Here is a 20,528-nt window from a genome sequence, read left to right on the forward strand (position 1 = left end):
ACTATCCCAGCAATGCTTTCCAAGGCCTCTTGTATCAGCTGTTCTGCATATATAATTCCAGCATTCTCTCAACTAACATTCCCATACTGCCAATGGCATCTCTTGTTCTGCTATCTTTCCTGAAGTCAAATTGGATTTCTCCATGTTTTCCTCTACCTTTCTCTTTATCCTTCCCAATTATTCTTGCAGCTGCTTTTGCCAAATGCCATACGATGGTCCTTACAAGCTTGAGTGGTGTATTTCTTTTGAATGAGAAAAAAATTATCTTAAGAGATCATTTGCTGCGCTCCATCAGGATCATTTGCTGCGCTCCATCATAAACTTTGTTGATCTGTAAGTGTCCCTAGTACATTCTCTCGCAATACCTTTATGCTGGTATCTCATCACATCTGACAACTTTGTTATCTCTTAGGTCTGCTATTGCTCTCTTAATTTTTTCCTTATTTATCTAAGGGCCTCTATTATCCTCATCACATTCCTTCTCTTCTTTTAGTTTAATGTTGCAAACATGTCTATTATCTGAATCATGTAGTTCGTTTATATATGTTTTCCACATGTCCTTCCTCTCTTCTACAGCAAATGTGATCTTCCCTTCTTTGTACATGAAATCCTTGTTATTTGTCTTTGGGTCTTGTTAGTCAGGTTCTTTGCTAATCTATAAATTTCATCTATTTTGCCAATCCTCTCAAATGTTTCTATTTCTAGACTTGATTTTTCATCCAATATTCTTTAGCTTTTCTGTTCTTCTCAGGTTCATTTTTCTTGTTCACATTTCCTTCTATCCTCCATCTGTTCAATTATTTGAGTTATCCACTCCTTTCTGTTATCTGATTTCTTCTATTTCCTAATTCTTGATACATTGTTTGTACAATGACAAACTATAGAAGTATTTAGTGGGACTTAAAACCAATAACATTATTATTGTATTTGAATGATTTTTTAGTATGAAATCTGTTTGATATCTCTTGCTCTCATCCATGCTTTTTCCAATGTGAAGTCTTTTTGTGATTTTCAAACCAGGCATTTTCAACCCACAGATTGTTCACCTTATAAAATTCAATCCATTGTTCTTTCAAAGACTGAACTCTCCTATCACATTACTTTTCCTGCCTTTGCCAACAACACTGTTCCAATCACCTTTTATTATCACTTGCCCTTCTTGGTTTTCTTCGTACATTTGTGAAATTTCTTCTTACTCTTAATCTACTGGTTGTGCTTGGTTGTTGGTGTTGGAAAGAGTCCACTTTATCATTTTTATCTTGACAGATACTGTATCACTCCTTCATTATAATCCTGCTCTTCACAATGCCTTTTCTCATTACACCTATTCCTTTGTTCTTACTCTCTTTCACTCTGTATATCTTTAATCTCCCAATGTTAATTCTCCTTCCCATCTAACTTAGCTAACCCCAAAGATATCACTTTTATTTCTTCTCATTTCCATTCTAACCTTCTCCATCTTTCCTATTCATTGTCCTCACATTCTAATTTCTTATCCTCAATTTGTTACTAGTTTGCCATATGTTTCTTAATGTACCCACCGGAGATCCGATTGTGGGTATCTTTTACCTGCGGAAAAAAATTCAACTCAGGACTTGGCATGTTTGGGTTTAGTGTTCCATAGGTACATCTTGGGATATTCACAAGGAACTTGAATGGAGTGGTTTCCTGTTGTCTTCTCATCCTCTGCCATTGACCAAATCATGCTGGTTCATAACCCTAACAAGAATAAAATTATTCTTGATTGATTGTTGGTCCTGTGGTTTCTGAGAAATAAATCCACTGTATTTCTGGCATCCCATTGAAGTGAAGCTAAGTTTGCCTTTAGTCAAAAAATACGGTTGAGTCCAGTGTAGTACAGGATGTGGTCAGCATATGTAGTTGAAGTTTGGAGTAACAGATGGGTGCACTCTTGATTTGTAGATTTTGATACAAGGAAGGTATCCTGCTATACAGTCTTATCCAGTGTGTGGTCTGAAAGGCGCTATAGCTACTTGTTTTGGGCTCTTCTTTCTCATTTCTTAACCACTGTTTTTTTTACAAACTTTATGGATTTCATCGGGTGTGAGCATTTTGGCAATGTCTCCTATGTAGGCTGGAATCCATAGGTGCACTAAGGTTATCAGGAAAGATTTTTAGGTATTCCAGAGTTCGATACTGTACTTTGAAGCCATGATTATGGTTGTTTGCAAGTAGTGCCGGAGTGGCTGCCTGAGAGTCTGCTGCCAGTAACCCTTATGGAAACTGTTTGGTTAGTTCATTAGCATAGTAAAATAGTTATTGCAAAACTCATTGAATTGCTTCAGTTTGCCTATCTTTTTATTTTTATTTTTTGTGCATACTGGGAAGAGGTGGCAGTAAACTCATACTCCCTCTCTAGTTTCATTATGTTTGGATCCATCTGTGTATTCACTTTTGTAAGGTCATCTGAAAAATTCAGGTAACCTCAGACTGCATTAAAATCTATTCAGTTATTTAACTGTCCTTCAGGTTCAGGTTCACTTTTCACTTTAGTTTTCAGCTGTCAGAATTTTTCCTAATGTTGTCTCATTTTTGAGATATTTATTAGCTTGGTGAAACCAACTTGCTCTTTGGTAAGCTTTTTTAAGTTAATAACAGCAAATTAACATTCATTCAAAGTGTAAAGTTCTTGTCAACTGAATCTAATATTACTTATTTATAAATAAAAATTGAACCTATACTGAGGGCTATGCATGCTTGGAGGACATTCACCACTTTACTCCAAGCAGTATGCACAATTGTCTGATCTGCACATTAACACATAGGAACAATACTGCAGTACTACCAAAGTGTTCCTGGAGGGTAGCTGTGGCACTTGTCATGCATATTCAAGTGCATGTTTTCCTTCATGTGGCATTTGCAAAACATTGTACATTATACACATGCTGTACTTTGGACCCATATTTGATTTATGCCAATAGTGCCTGAAAATTAACTTGTGTCTAACCCAAGTTGCATTTAGGTGCAATTTTATTCTATTGTATGGATGATATGAAGTAATTAATCATGTTATGTTTTTTTGCTGCAACAATAGGAATTAATAGGAACTTAATTTGACAAACTAATTGGATGTATTTTGAATGTGACCTTTTTATGAGCATCACTAGCTGTTTCAAGAATACAGTAGTATTCAAAACATGTTGCGCACAGATTTTCCCTCGTATATTCGACCCATATTCTAGACTCAGTTTAATTTAGTATAGTGTCAATACGGATATTCCAAGAACTACTTTAACTACATGATAAACTGATGACTATATATATGTTGCATCAGAAAAGGTGGTGCCTATGCAGTATGCTGGTGCTCATTAAGAATTAGCCTCTCTTTTAAGGATAATGGTGCTATCTCCATGATTAAAAAGTTATTTTTGTCACCATAAGACCTGTGTCGGTGCAAAGTAAAGCCAATTAAAAAAATAAAAAGTTACAGAGATATAAATATTTACTTTTTTGGTAGTTACTGCTTGTAAGCATGAACTAGCATGTGTTTGTCTTTTTAATTAGGTATGTAAATGAATCATAATTTAATCTTTATGTTGAGTTGAGGTAATCTGAGGAAAAATCTGGACATAGCAGATATAAAGATGCTAAGATGTATATGTGGGATTACGAGGATGGACTGAGTAAGGAATGAAGAAATCGGAAGATGTGTAAAAGTGACCAAAAAAAATATCAAAGAAAGTACAGGAAAGACAGTTGCTGTGGTATAGACACATTTCAAGATGTGATCAAAGTTGTGTTGGGTGGAAAGTATCTAAATTGAAAGCACTGGGGATAGGAGAGGAAGACCTAAGAGATGGTGAGTAGATTGTGTGATAGAAGAGATGTGATGGAGATTGACAGATGACAGCTTGGGACCGAGGAAGGTAGCAGAGGCTCACCAGAAACGATGACCACATATGAATGGGAAAGGACAGAGTAAAACAAGAAGTTGAGATGTCTTATCTCGCAATTTAAGAATCTCATAATTGACCCTACTGACTTTACAGTACAAAAATATGTAAATTAAAAGCCCATCATAGTACACAAATGTTGATTAGAAACACAATCAACATTTGTGTACTGACTATGGCAGGCTTTTAATTTACATATTTCTGTAATGTAACGTCTTATTGAATGAAATTTTGAACTGGACTCTGGCTTGTATTCCACCACATATATTGCAGCTATAGAGTATCTAGGGTTAACCCTCCAGTTCTCACATGGAGTTTTTGTCATGCCCTGTACTTGTGCGGGGTAAAATATTGTCCCATTCTTTTGTGATAATTTATCATAATGTAGAACTATTATTAGGCTGTTTTCATGATGTTTCTGAATTAGGACCCTATAAATAAAAAATATCTCCTAGTATTTCCATTAAAAATACATCATACAGAAAAAAAGATATCTTACATAACTTCAAGGTAGATAATATCATCAGTAATAACACTAGAGTTCATGCAGTCATAAAAACTGGAACTATGAAAATAGATTACACTTCATTGCAGTTTAACCCTGGAGTTTCGTCTGTTTTACCTGCTTTCAGTTTTCTGATTGAAGCATTCTTCACACACAGCACTGAAATGGTCTTCACATAGCACACATAGCTCTTTCTGTCCTGATTTCTAGGACATACAATATATCTTCCAGATGATCCTGATATTTTTCTCTTCAATGGTGGCATTGGAGAACTCTGACTTCTTCTGAGTTTGGTTTGGCATCTCTGTCCCTCATAAAATATATTGCTATTCATTGCATGAAAATGTTCATTATTGTAATGCTTTTATCAGTAAAATTGAAACAGTGCCAATGGGTCCATAACACCACGAGTTTTCAGCCTGGAACCAAGCAAGCACAAGTATGATGTTTTTAATTGGCCCTTTGGTGCTCCATTTAGCCAAAGCTATCACATCCATAAATATAGTTTTGGCAGGGCCTCTTCAATGCGTTGTCTTTTACACAGCCTGATGTATCAGCACTGTCCTCTTCAGGTAAGTAACTTATGCCCTGTTCTGAAAGTGAATCATGCTTTGATGTCTCTATATTCTCCTCTTCAGTGTCGTCTTCTGGATCCACTTATTCTTCATCAAATAATTCAGAAAAGGTTGACAAATTCATTCCTGATCCCTGCTAATGTTCCAAACTATGTCATGACTTTTGTTCTTTACACACAAGAATGGAAATTGACAAACCACGAGTTTGTGAATTTGGTTTCGCTGGTGCTCGCGTGGTGCAGGATGTTACCCCAGTCAGCTTTGTCTCACTGCTGGAAATGTACTGACATCCTATGATTTATGACAATAACTGGGGAGGTGCTACACAGTGTCCTTGAAAGGTATACAGCAGCCCAGGTTTCAGTTAATGATAGAAAAAAATTGGCAGTCATTTTCAAAAAGTTGGGGTATTTATGCAAGTACTGGAGGGTTCAGAAGATAGTGCGGGCCTAATGGCCTTAATGCATTCAGTTCTTGCCATAGTCCCTCGCATACTGCCTTTCAGACACTGGTCGTGGGGTACAGTGACGACAAAAAATTATACATAGTTTGGTGCATCTGTTGCAACAGTGTGTGAATAGTATTAATATAAATGGCCTATTTTCACAAATTGTTAATTAAATTATGGTTGCAATAATAGATGAAATTTCATTTCACCAGAACGCTTCTAAGATATCATTCCATTGACAGTATCATTCAAAATAGAGTAAGAGTTTGAACATGTACATAGGGATGTGAACTGAATAATAATTGTTACAAAAATAACAACATAGAAACATGTGTATCCAGAATCCAAAATGAAACCTGTGTTGCATTGACTTGTTTCTTATATCTGAGCAAGTTTCATGATCGATGCTGCTTTTAAGGGGCCAGGGTGCTGAATGCTTCCAGAAACATTTCAACTATTCAGGCAAATAACTGCTGTGTGGTTACAACACAGGAAGCTCCGTTGACATATTAGTAACAACAAGACATCAGGGCCTGCCTTCACTTGCTGGCTATCTCCTCAATGTAAATGGTTAGCGTGCTGGCCTTTGGTCACAGGGGTCCTGGGTTCGATTCCCGGCAGGGTCGGGAATTTTAACCATAATTGGTTAATTTCGTGGGCACTGGGGCTGGGTGTATGTGTCGTCTTCATCATCATTTCATCCTCATCACGACGCGCAGGTCACCTAAGGGTGTCAGATCGAAAGACCTGCACCTGGCGAGCCGAACATGTCCTCGGACACTCCCGGCACTAAAAGCCATACGCCATTTCATTTTTCCTCAATGTAGCCTACAGCAGACATCAGATAAATTACTGACAACTGACAACAGATGCAAGGACTTGATCACAAAATTCTATAGATATTCTTCTGCACCCTATGAAACAGAATGCCGAACATCCTCTTTATACTCAGCATTAGAATTTATCACAGGTAGTGCCTCATCCTCGCAGACACTCAGGTTGCTTATACAGTGTCAACTCGAAAGACCTGCACCAGGCCTTTTCGGAAGCCACACACCACTATTAATATTAATTATCTACTAGCCTACTTGTACTTTGTCTTGGATGCTTTGTTTTCAAGTAAAAATACGTTATGCACCATTTGTGGTTTCCTTATCCTGAAAACTTCACCAGTTCTCCTTTTCACATGTTAAGCCATAACTTGAAAATATTAAAGTGATAAACTTACTGCACTGAATAAACAGGAGATAAAGAATCTGCCTTGTCGATATTAATCAAAAAACAATTTAATATATGTTAATTACTCGTACATGTTTCGAGAACACACCTCCTTCAGCAAAATTGTTTTGTAATTTCAATGACTTGTTTAAAATAAATAGATTTTCAGTTATTATAACATTACTTAAAACAGTTGAAATATAGCTATTAACATAATGTCTATTTTTTCATCTTCAAATATCTCTAAACTAATAAAATGGTCCACTCAGATAACAATGAACACTTGTACTTCTGAGACTGTGAATGCACATCAGCTGTGGTTACCAATGTAATAGAGTTGTGACTTCTTAACTCTTATTGGAAGATTTTTTGTCTGAACCTTGATAGGGATCAAGGTTGTGGACTCATTATTATTTAATCTTCTTTTTTTAACATATGAGTTTGCTGATTTAAACAATAAGTTTTCTTCTGCTGAAATTTCATTCAAATTTAAATACTGTTACCTTTTTTTGTGACAAATATATAAACAGTTTCTCCAAGATATTCGTGTAATTTCATTTCTGAATTGTGTATAGTAATTCATGTCCTTTTCTATATTAGTAAAACTATGGTTGGTTGTTACACATATGTTCGCACTAGAAATTCGGTAAAGAGAACAAATGAATGCAGTGAAGCGTAGAAGATATTCAGTTATGTAAGAACATAACACCCATAGTTTTACTAATATAGAAAAGGACATTAAATTACTATACACAATTCAAAATTACATTAATATCTTGGAGAAATTGTTTAAATACTTGTCATAAAAAGGGTAACAGTGACTTAAATTTGAATAAAATTTCAGCAGAATATGACCTTCATCCTCATCAAGTTTACAAAAAGTCTTCTAAGAAGAGTTAAGAAGTCGCAACCCTATTACGTTGGTTACCACAGCTGATTTGCATTCACACTCTCAGAAGAACAAGTGTTCAGTGTTACCTGAGCAACCATTTTATTAGTTTGAGATCTCTGAAGATGAAAAAATAGACATTATGTATGAGTAATAGCTATATTTCAATTGTTTTAAGTAATACTATGATAATTACTATTTTAATCAAGTCATTGAAATAGTGAAATACTTTCGCTGAAGAAGAGGATATGTTCTCAAAACCTGTATGAATAATTAACATATGTTTTTTTATTAGTATTGGCAAGGCTGGTTCTGTATTTCCTGTTTATTCAGTGCAGTAAGTTTATCACTGTAAGTAGTCAATACTGCCCAGTATAGACCATTAATATGGCCAAATTTATGGATTTTATATTGAAAATATTACTGATTAATGACGTAGGGGACTTCAGTAAATTAATACTAACAGACAAAAGCGATAAATACTGTGCACACAGAGTGAGATGGCCACACGGTTAGGGTCGCGTAGCTGTGAGCTTGCATTTGAAATATGGTGGCTTCAATCCCATAGTTGGCAGCCCTGAAGATGGTTTTCCATTGTTTCCCATTTTCATACCAGGTAAATGCTGGGGATGTACCTTATTTAAGGCCATAGCCACTACCTTCCCAATTCTAGCCTTTTCCCATTTTTACGCCACCAAAAACTTTTGATGTATTAGTGCAACGTTAAACCACTAAGCAGAAAAGAAAATGCAACACCCATAACAAAAAGCAACGCAATTCATTCATGAACAGTGAAACGTAATATATTTGCAATGAAACTCTATGTACCCTAGAAAGACGTTCACCTAAATTTGACTTTTAATTCACAGTAGTTTAGTCATACCTCGTGATGATTGTATGCACACTTGTGTCTATCCTCTCTGAATTGCGGCACAAATTGACAAGCATGGCAAACTGTTCCATTTAGTGAGCCGAATTTGTAATGTAAAAAGGATAAGCTCAAAGATATCAAAATGATTTTAAGTTTTCAGTATCGTATGGCACAACCAATACTTTTTCCATAAGAAAAATAACATATTTTTATATGACTTCATTATAATACTTGCATACAAATAGAAGCCCATAAGACATGTAAATTTTTTTAACCTTGGATGCTCTTTAGCAAAGTGTATGTGCTCCTGGAATTGAAACTTATCTTCCACCAGCTTCCAGCAATGCTCATTTTCATTTTTGTAAGTTTTCATGAAATGATTTCCACTCCTAGGAACAGTTAAGTAAAGAAAAAGAAACTATCAACCTATTCTAAACTCATAGAAAATGTAAGGATATTGTATTAAGCTCCAGAGTCGCTATTGCAGTTTTTTTTTTATAAAAGTACTTTTGTCCCTGTTCATCAGATTGTCAGTCAGTAATTACAAGACAGTTCCGAATCAAGAGCCTAGGTTGATTGGAATAGGGATTGCAAATGTGTTTTGCATGGTTGGTATATGCACTAATAGAATATCTTGACAACTTTTTTTTGTGGGCATTCTTAAAAGATATATGCGTGTTCATATAGCATTATTTAATTTATTACTGTATGGTACTGTTTGGTATTCATTGGCTTTATTTACTGCATCTCTGTAACAAAGCATTGCATTCACTGTGGAGTTGATATTCAGCGATTCATTGCTTTTTAAATGTTACTTACAGTAATCAGAGGCGCATTGGTGCACTGTTATAAAATAATTTAGTGCTTCTTTGTGTCTTTGTGGAGTGAAAAATAGCAATTGTGCAGCACAATCAAGAAATCAAGAGAAGAAATCTCCAAGGGGGAAAATATTCCCATCAGTGTTAAAGTCTTAATGACTTGTCAAGTTTGTCACGAAGAACCAAAATGTATGTAGATCTTCAAACATTATTCCCATTCTTGACCATCAAAATCTTTTGATTCTTGTAGTCTGGCTAGTAGTCTGATCTGCCTTGGGAGTCATAACTAGCGTGTGGTTGTCTGCTGATTCACTACTAACAGTACATGTACTGTGGTATTGACTCTCCTCAGCAATGCATGCAGATTATCTTCTCCCAGGTATGAAACTTTCCAATAATTGTTGTGCATGTAAGGTGTCTGCTGCTGCCAGAAGTGATCGACTGTGTTCTCTGAAGTGGCAAATACATGACTGAACGTGCCTGTGGTGCTTTTGTGTCCCCACAGAAACAAGAGGAAGAGAAGGAAGTAGAACGTCGTCGTAAGGAACAACTGGATCGAGAGGAGAGGGACCGCAGGGAACGTAAGGAGGCCAGCTCAAGCCGGAACCGCTCAAGAAGTTCTCACTCAAAAAGTCGCTCGAGGTCACGTTCTCATTCACGGACGCGAGAGACTACTCGTAGTCCTTCGCCCGAGAGTTCATACTCCAATAAGATCCGTGCTAAAACACGAGAGAGGAGGCGCTCCCATTCTAGGTAAAATAAAGTTCTACACTTTCAGAAATAACTTATTTAACTATTTTATAAACTATGTTCCCTGAAGTTATAAATACATGACTGAATGTGGCTGTGGTGCGTTTGCTTCTTATGGGAAATCTTCAGGTCGCCTACGGACGTCAAATAGAAAGACCTGCACTTAGCGAGCCGAACCCGTCCTGGGATATCTTGGCACTAAAAGCCATACGACATTTCATTTCATGGGAAATTTCATGGGAAATCTTTATAGTTGCTCAGCTTATAAATATGATTATAAGCATATTAGATTTACTGGAATAAGTCAGTTTTCACCACTGCAGCATTTCCTCTAACCATCGCTGTTTAAGGAGTGATGGTTAGAGGCACCTCAGCCATGTCTCAGACTGGACCTGGATACTGTCCTGACCCCTAATACATGTGATAAGGTGGCTTTAAAAATGAAAATAATAAACTATAGTTATAATATACAGAGAAGATGATGGAAGTTAATGAATTACATATTAAAATTGTTGTTAGGAGTAACAGTGAATACTCGCTGATCTTTACTAATAAATAGGGGTTGGATATAGAAGTTTCTCAAAAGAGTTGCCCTGCCTAAAATTTGCCCATTATTACAGGTCTTTAGAAGTAATTTTTTTGAGTGCTGATCTGTAATGCTGCAGAAAGTATATGTTACCTTCCTGCTATTCAGGGGAAAGACATACTCATAGAAGCTGTTCCTTCTTTGTCTTCAGAGATCGAGAGCGCGAGAGAGAGCGAGAACGTGAGCGGGAGAGGGAGAGAGAACGAGAAAAGGAAAGGGAGAGAGAACGTGAAAGAGAAAGGGATGATTTTCAGAGAAAATCTGACCGTGACGTGGCTCGAGAACGAGAAGAAGAGGAGGAAGCCAAAGAGAGGAAGAAAATGGACCGTAAAGCTCGAGAGAAGGAAGCTGCATACCAGGTACTGTAAGATGTACTGTTTTTCTGTGGCAAGTGCTATTAAATCTAAGAAATATCTCTTAATATGAATCTTATATTGTATAGGAACGGTTACGCAACTGGGAGAGCAGAGAACGTAGAAAATTCAAAGAGAGGGAGAAGGAAAAAGAGAGAGAAAGATTGAAAGAAGAAGAAAGAGAAAGGGAAGCTAAAAGACTTAAAGAATTTCTTGAAGATTATGATGATGAGAGGGATGATCCCAAATATTACAAGTAAGTTATATTTGCTAATCTTTCCAATTGTTCTTCTGTATTATAAGTATGTTTCCAATAATAGTAATTTGTTTTAGGGGCCGTGAGCTTCAGCGACGACTAGCGGAGCGGGAGAAGGAGATAGAAATGGACAGCCGAGACAGGCAACGAGAGAAAGAAGAACTAGAGGAACTGAAGGCAAAAATCTTTGCAGAAGAACATGAGGATCCAACTGCAGAATTTGAAAGGGTATGATAAGTATCATGGGTATATAACAGTGGAAGTGGAAAATGTAATGTTTAAACTTACATAGAAATTCGCACCTCCAACATCCAGGATTTTTACAGAAACATGTGTTAACTATATACATGTCTGCCAGTCATAATTATTGATAATATAGTCACTTTTTATGACTGTGCCTGCCATTATTTATGCTGAAAAGAATGGCACAATTTTCCTTTAGTGATAAAATGTTTCATAGTTCATTTTGATCAGTTGTATTGTCCTGGCAACTTAAGGGAGATTATACCTAGGAGTGTGTCGTATGGAATTCCAGATACATTACTCACAAAGCAGTAGTCTTTCTTCAGCTATGGAAGCCTCTCTATACCCACATGAAACCATGAGTTTTGGTATCTTTCCTTATTGTAATCCGATGAGGCTAAGTCGAGGAATAAGTAATGTGATTGCACTTGGAATCTCAGTTTAGCAATGATGGAAATAATTTTGACTTTTCTCTTGCAGAAGAACACCTTTTGTCCCCTGGTGGATTTTTTTACACCAGTTGTGTAGGGTTGCTACATGTGCAATGCTGTTGAATGATACCCAGTTGCAGCTATTCAATGAGGATGATGCTGCTCTCTGTGTCCCAAAATGCAAAATTTATGGAGGGGAGGGCTGACGTGGCTTGTCCATATGTTTCCACTGCATTCATTGGGGTTTGTTCTGATAACGGAGTTGTGTCTTATTCCTAGTCACATTCCTCGACATGAAGCCCACTGGATCCTGGTGGTTTTGATGTAGATCATTTATCACATTCACGCATGCTTTTCTTCCTGCTTCAGTCAGGCTCGTGGGAACCCACTTTGAGGGCACATTCCATAACACAAGGTGATCATGAGGTTTGTTAGCATTGCCACCGTCACTTTCCTTCCAGAACCTTTGCCCCTTCTCCGTTGATGTACAGCTATTTTTCTAGTCCTCAACCCATTTGTGCATGGATTTCTATGACAATGAATGCTCTTCACACACACATTACCAATCTTCTGTAATTCTCTGCAGTGGTCACTACCTTTTTCCATAGAAACTGTCATATACAGCATTATTCTACATAATCACTCTGCATGTTGTCCCCCAGTGCGCTGACATTGGCGGGAAAAATATGCTATGTTGTAGGAGGGATTGTAATGCTGCCGTCTCATGTTGTGGACAAATGTGTTAGCTAACCAGATCTGCCATGATTTACAAAATGGAGGGTCATGGGCCACAAGCAATTTGAAAATGTAATTCAGTACGATACATCTCTCGTAAATGTTACTGGCAGTGCTTCCTCTGCATTCTGGCTTGTGGAAGGGTATTATATTAAAATTCACACATTCTCAGAGATGCCAACTGCTACAGATTTCTCACTTGTACTACATCAGTATGGAAGCAGTATTGTTTAATACGGATTTTACAAACTCGATGGGTTGAAACTTCACTATAGTTCTAGCTCATTTTATGTCTGAATGTGAAGTTATGTACCGTAACTTGTAAGAGGCAAATGTGTTCTCTCTGAAAGGCAACGACCCTCCTATCCAACCATAACTTATATTTTTATAAGAATTGCGTGGCATTTTCCATCTTAACAAACATAAAGACTCTACGCCATTTGCTGAAATTTTGAAGGGAACAGCGTTCCTCCAGGAAAGCAATACAGCTAGTTGTATACAAACTCTGCGATAGTAAACAGGTCCTGAATGAATAAAACAGTGAAACAAGCAATGATAATGCAATACAAGCAATAACATTTCAAGCACAGTTACCGCAATGCAAAAGACAATACAGTTCTTTGGCTGCCTCAAAATTGTGTGCTCTTGTCTTCATAGGGATACTCTTTAAAAAAAAAAAAAAAAGAAAGAAATTCTGTTACATCGATCTGCTGCTATAGATAGCTATATCGTGGATGAGGAGCTAATTCAAAGTGCTGTTTTTAAATTTTCCATTTTTCCTACAAATATGAGAAACTTAGTTTTGCATCGGAGACAGTTATTAAAAGATAGTTTGAGAAAAAATTACGAGATAGCCACATTTGTTTACAACCTTTGGCCGTGAATGTAACATCTTTGCCTAATGCATTCACTGTATATGTGTTCGCTGTTATCTCTGGTTTGGTAATGAGTTAACAAAGTGATGCTGATGTCACATTCTGCAAGTCTATTTCTGTGTTAAATAAAATAAGATGTTCAAGCATAAAAGCAATGAAGAGCCAAGTGACAATGGACAAAAATGTTTTGTGGCAAAACAGCATTACCTAAAGCAGTATACGGAAAAAATTAAATTATGCTGGAGATAACTTGTTCCATTCTATCAAAGCAGAATCAGTAGCTTTACCAGTGGTGAAAAGGGTACTTCTTTCTTTCCTCTCCAGCGCTTCCAAAGACTTATCCTATAATATTCATCACTGAATTCTGAAAATTAAACAGTATTTCTCCAAGGGATCTTGTAGAGCATCTTTTCAGAAAATGCAAAGATGTTACACGGTTTAGCAGTGAGAATTTTAAGAAACATTGCTTTGTAAAGTAAATGGCAACTTATTTGAAATACTAAGAGCTACTAAATAAAATAAAAATTATGAGAAAAATCATTTTGATAATTCTGAGGTATCATGCTTAGTTTTGCTTAGTGATGTTAGCCACTTAACAACAGAAGTACAGTAAAACCTATTCTCACCGGAAACCCAAGGGACCAGAAATATTTTCCGCTGTATGCAGGATTCAGTTTCATGAAAGCGGTTAAAAAAATAAAATAGAACTCATAAATACATAAATCTGTTAGACAACGCAGCAGTAGATTTATATGATTTTGTGCAGTAGCAGATACATTGACACAAATCACACACTTACATATACTAGATAATCAGCTTTAACACAAATCTGTTCTTGCTTAGAACTTCCACACAGTGCACAGTAGTATAGTATATACATTTATTTAATACATATTGACCCGGTTTGTTCAACCTCAATTAACATTTAACTGCATGTTAAAATAATTTAACAGCTAACTTAACCAAATTAGCATTTAATCAACATTGGTTGAGACTAACAATCTGTTAAACTCTCATTTAACTGCCCAGGGTCAAGCAGCTAAATTCTCTGTTAGCTTAAAATACGGCAGGTGCATTAGATGCAGAATTTCTGTATCTTGAATATTTGGAATATGATGGGCCTTTTCCAGAAAGAGTTAAAAACAGATAAGTTTATTTTCATCCAGTTGTTTCAGTTGCTTGATCATAGTTGGCTAACGTCAGTATGCACATTGAATTCGCTACAAATTTTCTGCCAAGCGTCACTTTTAGCTTTGAGCACGGATCCATTAGTTTGCTTACTTTCTATAACAGGTATATCCTTGGAAAAAATGTCCAAAAGAAGAGAAATCTGAACCTTGCCTTTTTTTATATTGGTCTATTGAGGGGCAGAAAATTCAGTCAAGACGGAAAAAAATTTTGAATGAAATTTCACTTCACGCGCCTTGGTTTACAGCTGTATTCAAATAAAAGCGCATCGGAGTGCGCCCATAAACTGCACGGTTCTGCCACTGCCTTCTAGATTCTCACTGTTTGTGACTCTTGTGAGAGTTAGCTAACAGTTCCTAGGAAAGGTTTGAATAAACACAAAAATCTTAACATGCTGCTAAATGTTTAATGCTATGTTAACAAACAGTGCATTAGTGTTCTTTTAACTGAGATTGAATAAATCAGGCCATTGCATGTTTTATAGAAATAACACCAATAGTACTGTATTTGCCCAAATAATCCCCACTGTCGAATAATGCCCGCCTTTTAGGAAGACTCATTTTGAAAAAAAAAATGAAATTAATTAAAACTCCTTCCATCGAAAGAGTTAACGTAAGCATAAACAAACATTTTGTTTCACTCCGCGAGGTCCACGTGGTGTTTACGCAAATATGAACATGTAAATTTACGGATATAGCTGCTTTGCCTGAGATGATCAAAATACATTATCACTGCTATGAAATATATTTTCCATGAAAATGAGCAAGTAGGCCTACTTACGTGACAGGCATTTCATTAATCTGAACTTGCAATAGGATCAATTCCCTTTAGATGGGAAGATTCGTTGTCTCTTGCATCACTGGAATCCTCTCCTAAATTACTTACAAGTTCGTCTCACTCCACGTCTAAAACACTTCTCACATGTGGTCTCTTTTTACTGAACAGTAACACGACCGATGGTGGATAATTCTTTTCGTGCAATGTAAATACTTGAAATACACACACCATTGAAATCTGATGTTAGCTTTGCGATACAGTAAAACCTTGTTAATTTGAAGTCTTTGTAATACAGAAATCGGACTTCCAATTACGTGATTTCGAATTAACAGCCATCTTGTAATTCAGAAATGCCAACCCTCGCCAGTTTTTGCAGATTCTGCTTTTCCGCGTACTGCCTGCTACGTGATAGTGTGACGTTCCTTAAAACGCTGAATACAAAAGAATTGCAATTTCACTCTATTTTCAACTATTAAACACACAATAGACACACCAAAGTGAGTTAAAGTGCGGAAAGCTACCCCTGCACGTTCTGGAAGATGCGTTCTATCGTGACGTGGAGAAATTTTGAATTTAAATTACTCTGTAAAATACGGTACTATTTTTCAAACTGTAAAGTTCGTTTAGAATTAAAAGTCTGAATTGTTTTTCGTTTAAATATGACATATGGGGACAGTTTTCTTCCATCTACGGTTGCACAAAGCATAACTCTACGCTCAGCATTGAAAAGTAGGTGAGCCAGGAGCGTGTTGACAACCTTGACACAAATAAAACCCGCACCCCAATTTCGTGCCTCAATTTTTTTATTTTTTTTTTTAATATTTGTAAATACGGTAATACTGTACAATACTGTTATTTACTTCCTCTATTAAATCCAGAATTGTACGCTAGACACAACTATGCGTGGTAGCATGTTTCTCAATTAAAATGCAGGCATGGGAAATAACGTTGAACAATTTTTCGTCATTTTTCGCTAGCAAAAAAGACTGATTTTTCTTTATCGCTGATAAGGCATGTCGGTAGGACTAAACATTACATAAACAATCTTCGTTTTCATTCTCATCACCACCACCATTAATTTCTGTTTTCTATTCTTGGAGGAGGTGGGTGTCGAACTCTTCAATGTTTTCTATTGCTGCCTCTGTCTCGACTTCTAGATGAATGGCTACATAATCATCTAAACTGACTACCATAATTACACTGTTCGAGAGTTTGTTGTAGCACATTGGTATTTTCGATTATTTTGGTTCGTCCATCAGGGTATGAAACAACCTTGACTTTGTGAAAGCATTGCTGTATCTTATTTGGCAACACTTCTTTCACTCTTTCTGTCATCCAATTTACAGCATCGAGCACAGAGAAAGACATTTCGTGGCCAAATGCTATCTCAACCATCTTAGAGTAATTCAGAATACACATGTACTGAAAATGGGCAGGAAGGAAATTTACATGTTTTTTTTTCTGTTATAGTAGCAAAATTTACTTCAGTTTCCGTGTCAGACATGTTTTTGCTAAATAGAGGTAAAACTTCAATATTAAACCATAAATCACAGAAGAGGAAAAAATTTCCAGTGTGGACAGTTTTCCGGTTCATAAAGGTTCTGCTAAAGGCAGGTTTTATTGTAATATCTTTTTCTTTACAAACTTTGGTAACATTCCAGCTTCATGGGGGAGAAAAATGTTGATTTCCTTAAGACTGCATTCTATGAAGTAATTATAATTTTACTGAATAATTGTTGAAAAACTTATTTGTAATCGAGTACAATATTTCTCAGGTAAACTATAACTCAGCCCAGTTACTTGCTTCTTGCACTCTCCCCATTTGAAAAATCATACTGATATCAATTTGTTCTGTATTAAAAGTGTTTTTCTTTCAGGTTAAACACTCAATAAGTCAGACAGATAATCTGCAATATTTCTGGGATTGAAATCGATTTTCATTTTCCAAAATTTAATAATAATTTATTTTCCGTTTTACTGATAATACATCCAGGTTATATTTCTTAATGCTCATAGTTTTTTGTGTATGAGATTTTTCATTTTAATATGTGTTCATTTGTTCACGTGTTTTGTTTTTTGTTTTTATCATTTGGTTCCAAACTCAAGAAAATTAGTCCGAGCCCCTTCAAGTAGACCACTGCAGATAGGCTGAGTGCAAGAGGGTTAAGTTATACGTACACACTTAAAGGATTTACTCAATTTCCTCTTTTCCTGAATATTTTCATCTTTGTTGCACATTATTATGACATTAGTATCACAAGGTTAGGAGTGAAATATACACATACCAAAAGATAATTTGAGGAAAAATATGGCAGTGAATTCAGAATCATGAAATAAACAAGCAGAATCATTTTCCTGTGAAATAATTATAAGCACTATGAAATATAGTTTAAAATGCTCATTAAGGTGTGTTTTAAGAAGCATAACCTTTCTGCTTACATTTAGAAGTGTGGGAAAGAATGTGCATTTTGCTTACAAACCGGGCTCTGGTAGTGTAAATTTGTGAATGTTGGTTAAGGCAAGTTGAACTTCATTGAAAAGGACTTAAGGACTTATTTTTAAACTTCCAAGTTTTAAAAATCTGAAGAAAACATAAAATCAGAGAGTATAAAGACGAAGTTTCACTCCTTAAAGAGAATTTTTGTGTCCCTCATGATTCAATAGTTCATTTGAAATATATTCTGAAATCTTTCTTTGGTATTTTCTTTTGCATCAACAGAACAATTCTTTGTCAAACTAGTTAGAAAAAATGGGAGACACACCTTCACAGTCAAAGGGAAGATTTTCATTTATATTGAATTACCTGTTGTCATTTTACGTTATCATATGTTTCTCCATAACATATTTTGTATAGGAAGTGTCCTCCTTTTTTCTTGTGACATTTTTCTTTCTTTGAAATTTATACAGAACTCATTCTCTCCTTTTAAGGTGTTGGGTATCAAAGTTTTAAAATATTTGATTTTGCCTTACAGATGAAACAAGAACGGGAAGAACTGTATAGGCCAAAAATAATAATAGATGTAAATGCAGAGAACAGTCGACAGCGAGAGAAAGAACGTGAGCACCAACGTGAACTTGAGGCATTGGAAGAAGAGAGACGTGCTGTTCTGGAGCAGGCAGCCAAAGAGCCTTCCCCTCCTCCACCAGAACCAGAGGATAGAAGTCGGGATGAGACAGAAGAAGATGAAGATGATGACAGGGATGCAAGCTACTCAAGCCCAGCTCAGCCTGAGCCTCCGACAGCTATTGAAGATGAGAGTCAGATGTCTGTCATGTCCAGTGGCACTGAGGAGAAGCCAGGTACTGTACTCTTATCATTCATTTGCCTGTATATTAAAAGAGTTTACTAAAAACAGCTTTGGCAAATCCGTCCGTTCATTCTACTGGACCGATTTGCTTCATTTTTGTTTTATTCTGTCCAGAATTACCTGCCACTGAATCATGAGACATTGATAGATCTCTAAGTTCAGCCAACTTTGAATAATCATAAAATAAAATCATTAAATAATCACTCCAATAATTGGAGGCGAAGGCTTACCCTAACCTGCAATACATTCTGTACTGAGCAGGGTGCTAAGCGACTAACACTTTAATTAATATTCTGATATTTGTGATTTTCGTCCTTAGTAATGTCATTGCATGCAGCCATGTTTGATTACTACCTGTCGAACCAGAGAGTAGGCTATACACTTCCTCTGATCACGGAAGAATACTATTCCCTGCTAGATACTCTTTGATTCTCTAACGCTTCCCAGCAACAGATGGCAGAGCGTTCCTAATAACTTCCATGCTGCTGAGAGAAAAATATTTACGTACAAACAGACCCCATCATGACATACGCCTTAGACATTATCTGGGAACACCTAGCTAAGGATAAACTAGCTATACTAGAAAGAGTAAAGGCCATGTATCTTAAAAATAGTTCTTCCTCACATAAAAGCTCTCCTTTGAGACTAACCTTTGAGCTCCCAAGACAATTGTTCTAAACAGAAGAACTGCAGTTAAAAATTACATTGCCTTCTACGACACAATACCAATCTTTACATCAAGAACTGCAGGGTAAAAAAGTGAATGTACGGATAGATTTTTACCAAACAGACGGCATGATGTCAGAATGCATGAATTCAGACTACGAACTGTTGCATACCTAAACACGCTTCTTACTAAATGTTTGTAAAAGTGCAGGAAAAACAATATGACTACGACACGCATGTCAAGACGAGTTATCTGACGTATTTATAGCAGAGCAATACGGGTCTTCTCGTAAGTAATATAAATTAGATATAACGGGATGAAACCAGTCAGTGTTATAATCCTAAACCACCACCTACTTGTTTCTGCTTCATGGTGGCAGATGCATTGGCATCATTTACCATTGAGATATGCATTTTCATGGTACAGTAAAAGTTCTTTTATCCGGCACTTTCCAGACTGAGGGATTTCCAGTTATCGCCATTTTCTAGCTATTAAAATGCCATTTAATCATCTCTCTTGTAGTAAACTGTGAACAGTGTCGCAATTAGCCCATTTCATTGGCGTAATAATATATTAGTTTTGATATTAGATTGAGCTCCTCTATTCCCTCAAACTTGTGAACATATTCTGTCACGACTCCATGGTCCAATGATTTCCTTTTGCCATTTACCTCCAATTTTCATTTACCATGGGGAATCTTATAACTGGTCAATCAACTATGTGATAAGGCACGATCTTTTGTTGGTTCATTTTTCCTCATAAAGTTGTTAACCTTTTCTATAATCGTGGGCATTCAGGAGGTAGTGAGTTCGAACCCCATTGTCGGCAGCCCTGAATATGGTTTTCCATGGTTTCCCATTTTCACACCAGTCAAATGCTGGAGCTGTACTTAAGACCACAGCCACTTTCTTCCCACTCCTAGCCCTTTCCTATCCCATCGTCGCCATAGGACCTATTTGTGTCGAGCGACGTAAAGCAACTTGTAAAAAAAAAAATCTGTTTAACAGTAAACCATTCGTACAAAATATCAAGTTGGCTGTGCGGTTAGGGGCGCAAAGCTGTGAGCTTGCATCTGGGGGATAGTGGGTTCAAATCCCACTGTCGGCAGTTGTTAACACTTA

At 36.5% G+C, this 20,528-nt stretch overlaps 1 protein-coding gene across 2 annotated transcripts in view; it reads left to right on the forward strand.

Annotated features, from left to right (window-relative positions):
- The window catches only part of LOC136877254 (RNA-binding protein 25), a 305,057-nt gene that overhangs the window by 198,508 nt on the left and 86,021 nt on the right, over positions 1 to 20,528 (forward strand). For both annotated transcript variants that reach the window (XM_067151122.2, XM_067151123.2), the window contains exons 10-14: positions 9,744 to 9,991; positions 10,726 to 10,933; positions 11,017 to 11,183; positions 11,261 to 11,411; positions 18,405 to 18,732. In XM_067151122.2, coding sequence (XP_067007223.1) covers positions 9,744 to 9,991; positions 10,726 to 10,933; positions 11,017 to 11,183; positions 11,261 to 11,411; positions 18,405 to 18,732 — 1,102 coding nt within the window. The remainder of the gene's footprint in view (positions 1 to 9,743; positions 9,992 to 10,725; positions 10,934 to 11,016; positions 11,184 to 11,260; positions 11,412 to 18,404; positions 18,733 to 20,528) is intronic.

The sequence above is a fragment of the Anabrus simplex genome, chromosome 7 (genome assembly GCF_040414725.1).
Source record: "Anabrus simplex isolate iqAnaSimp1 chromosome 7, ASM4041472v1, whole genome shotgun sequence".
Classification (NCBI taxonomy): Eukaryota; Metazoa; Arthropoda; class Insecta; order Orthoptera; family Tettigoniidae; genus Anabrus; species Anabrus simplex.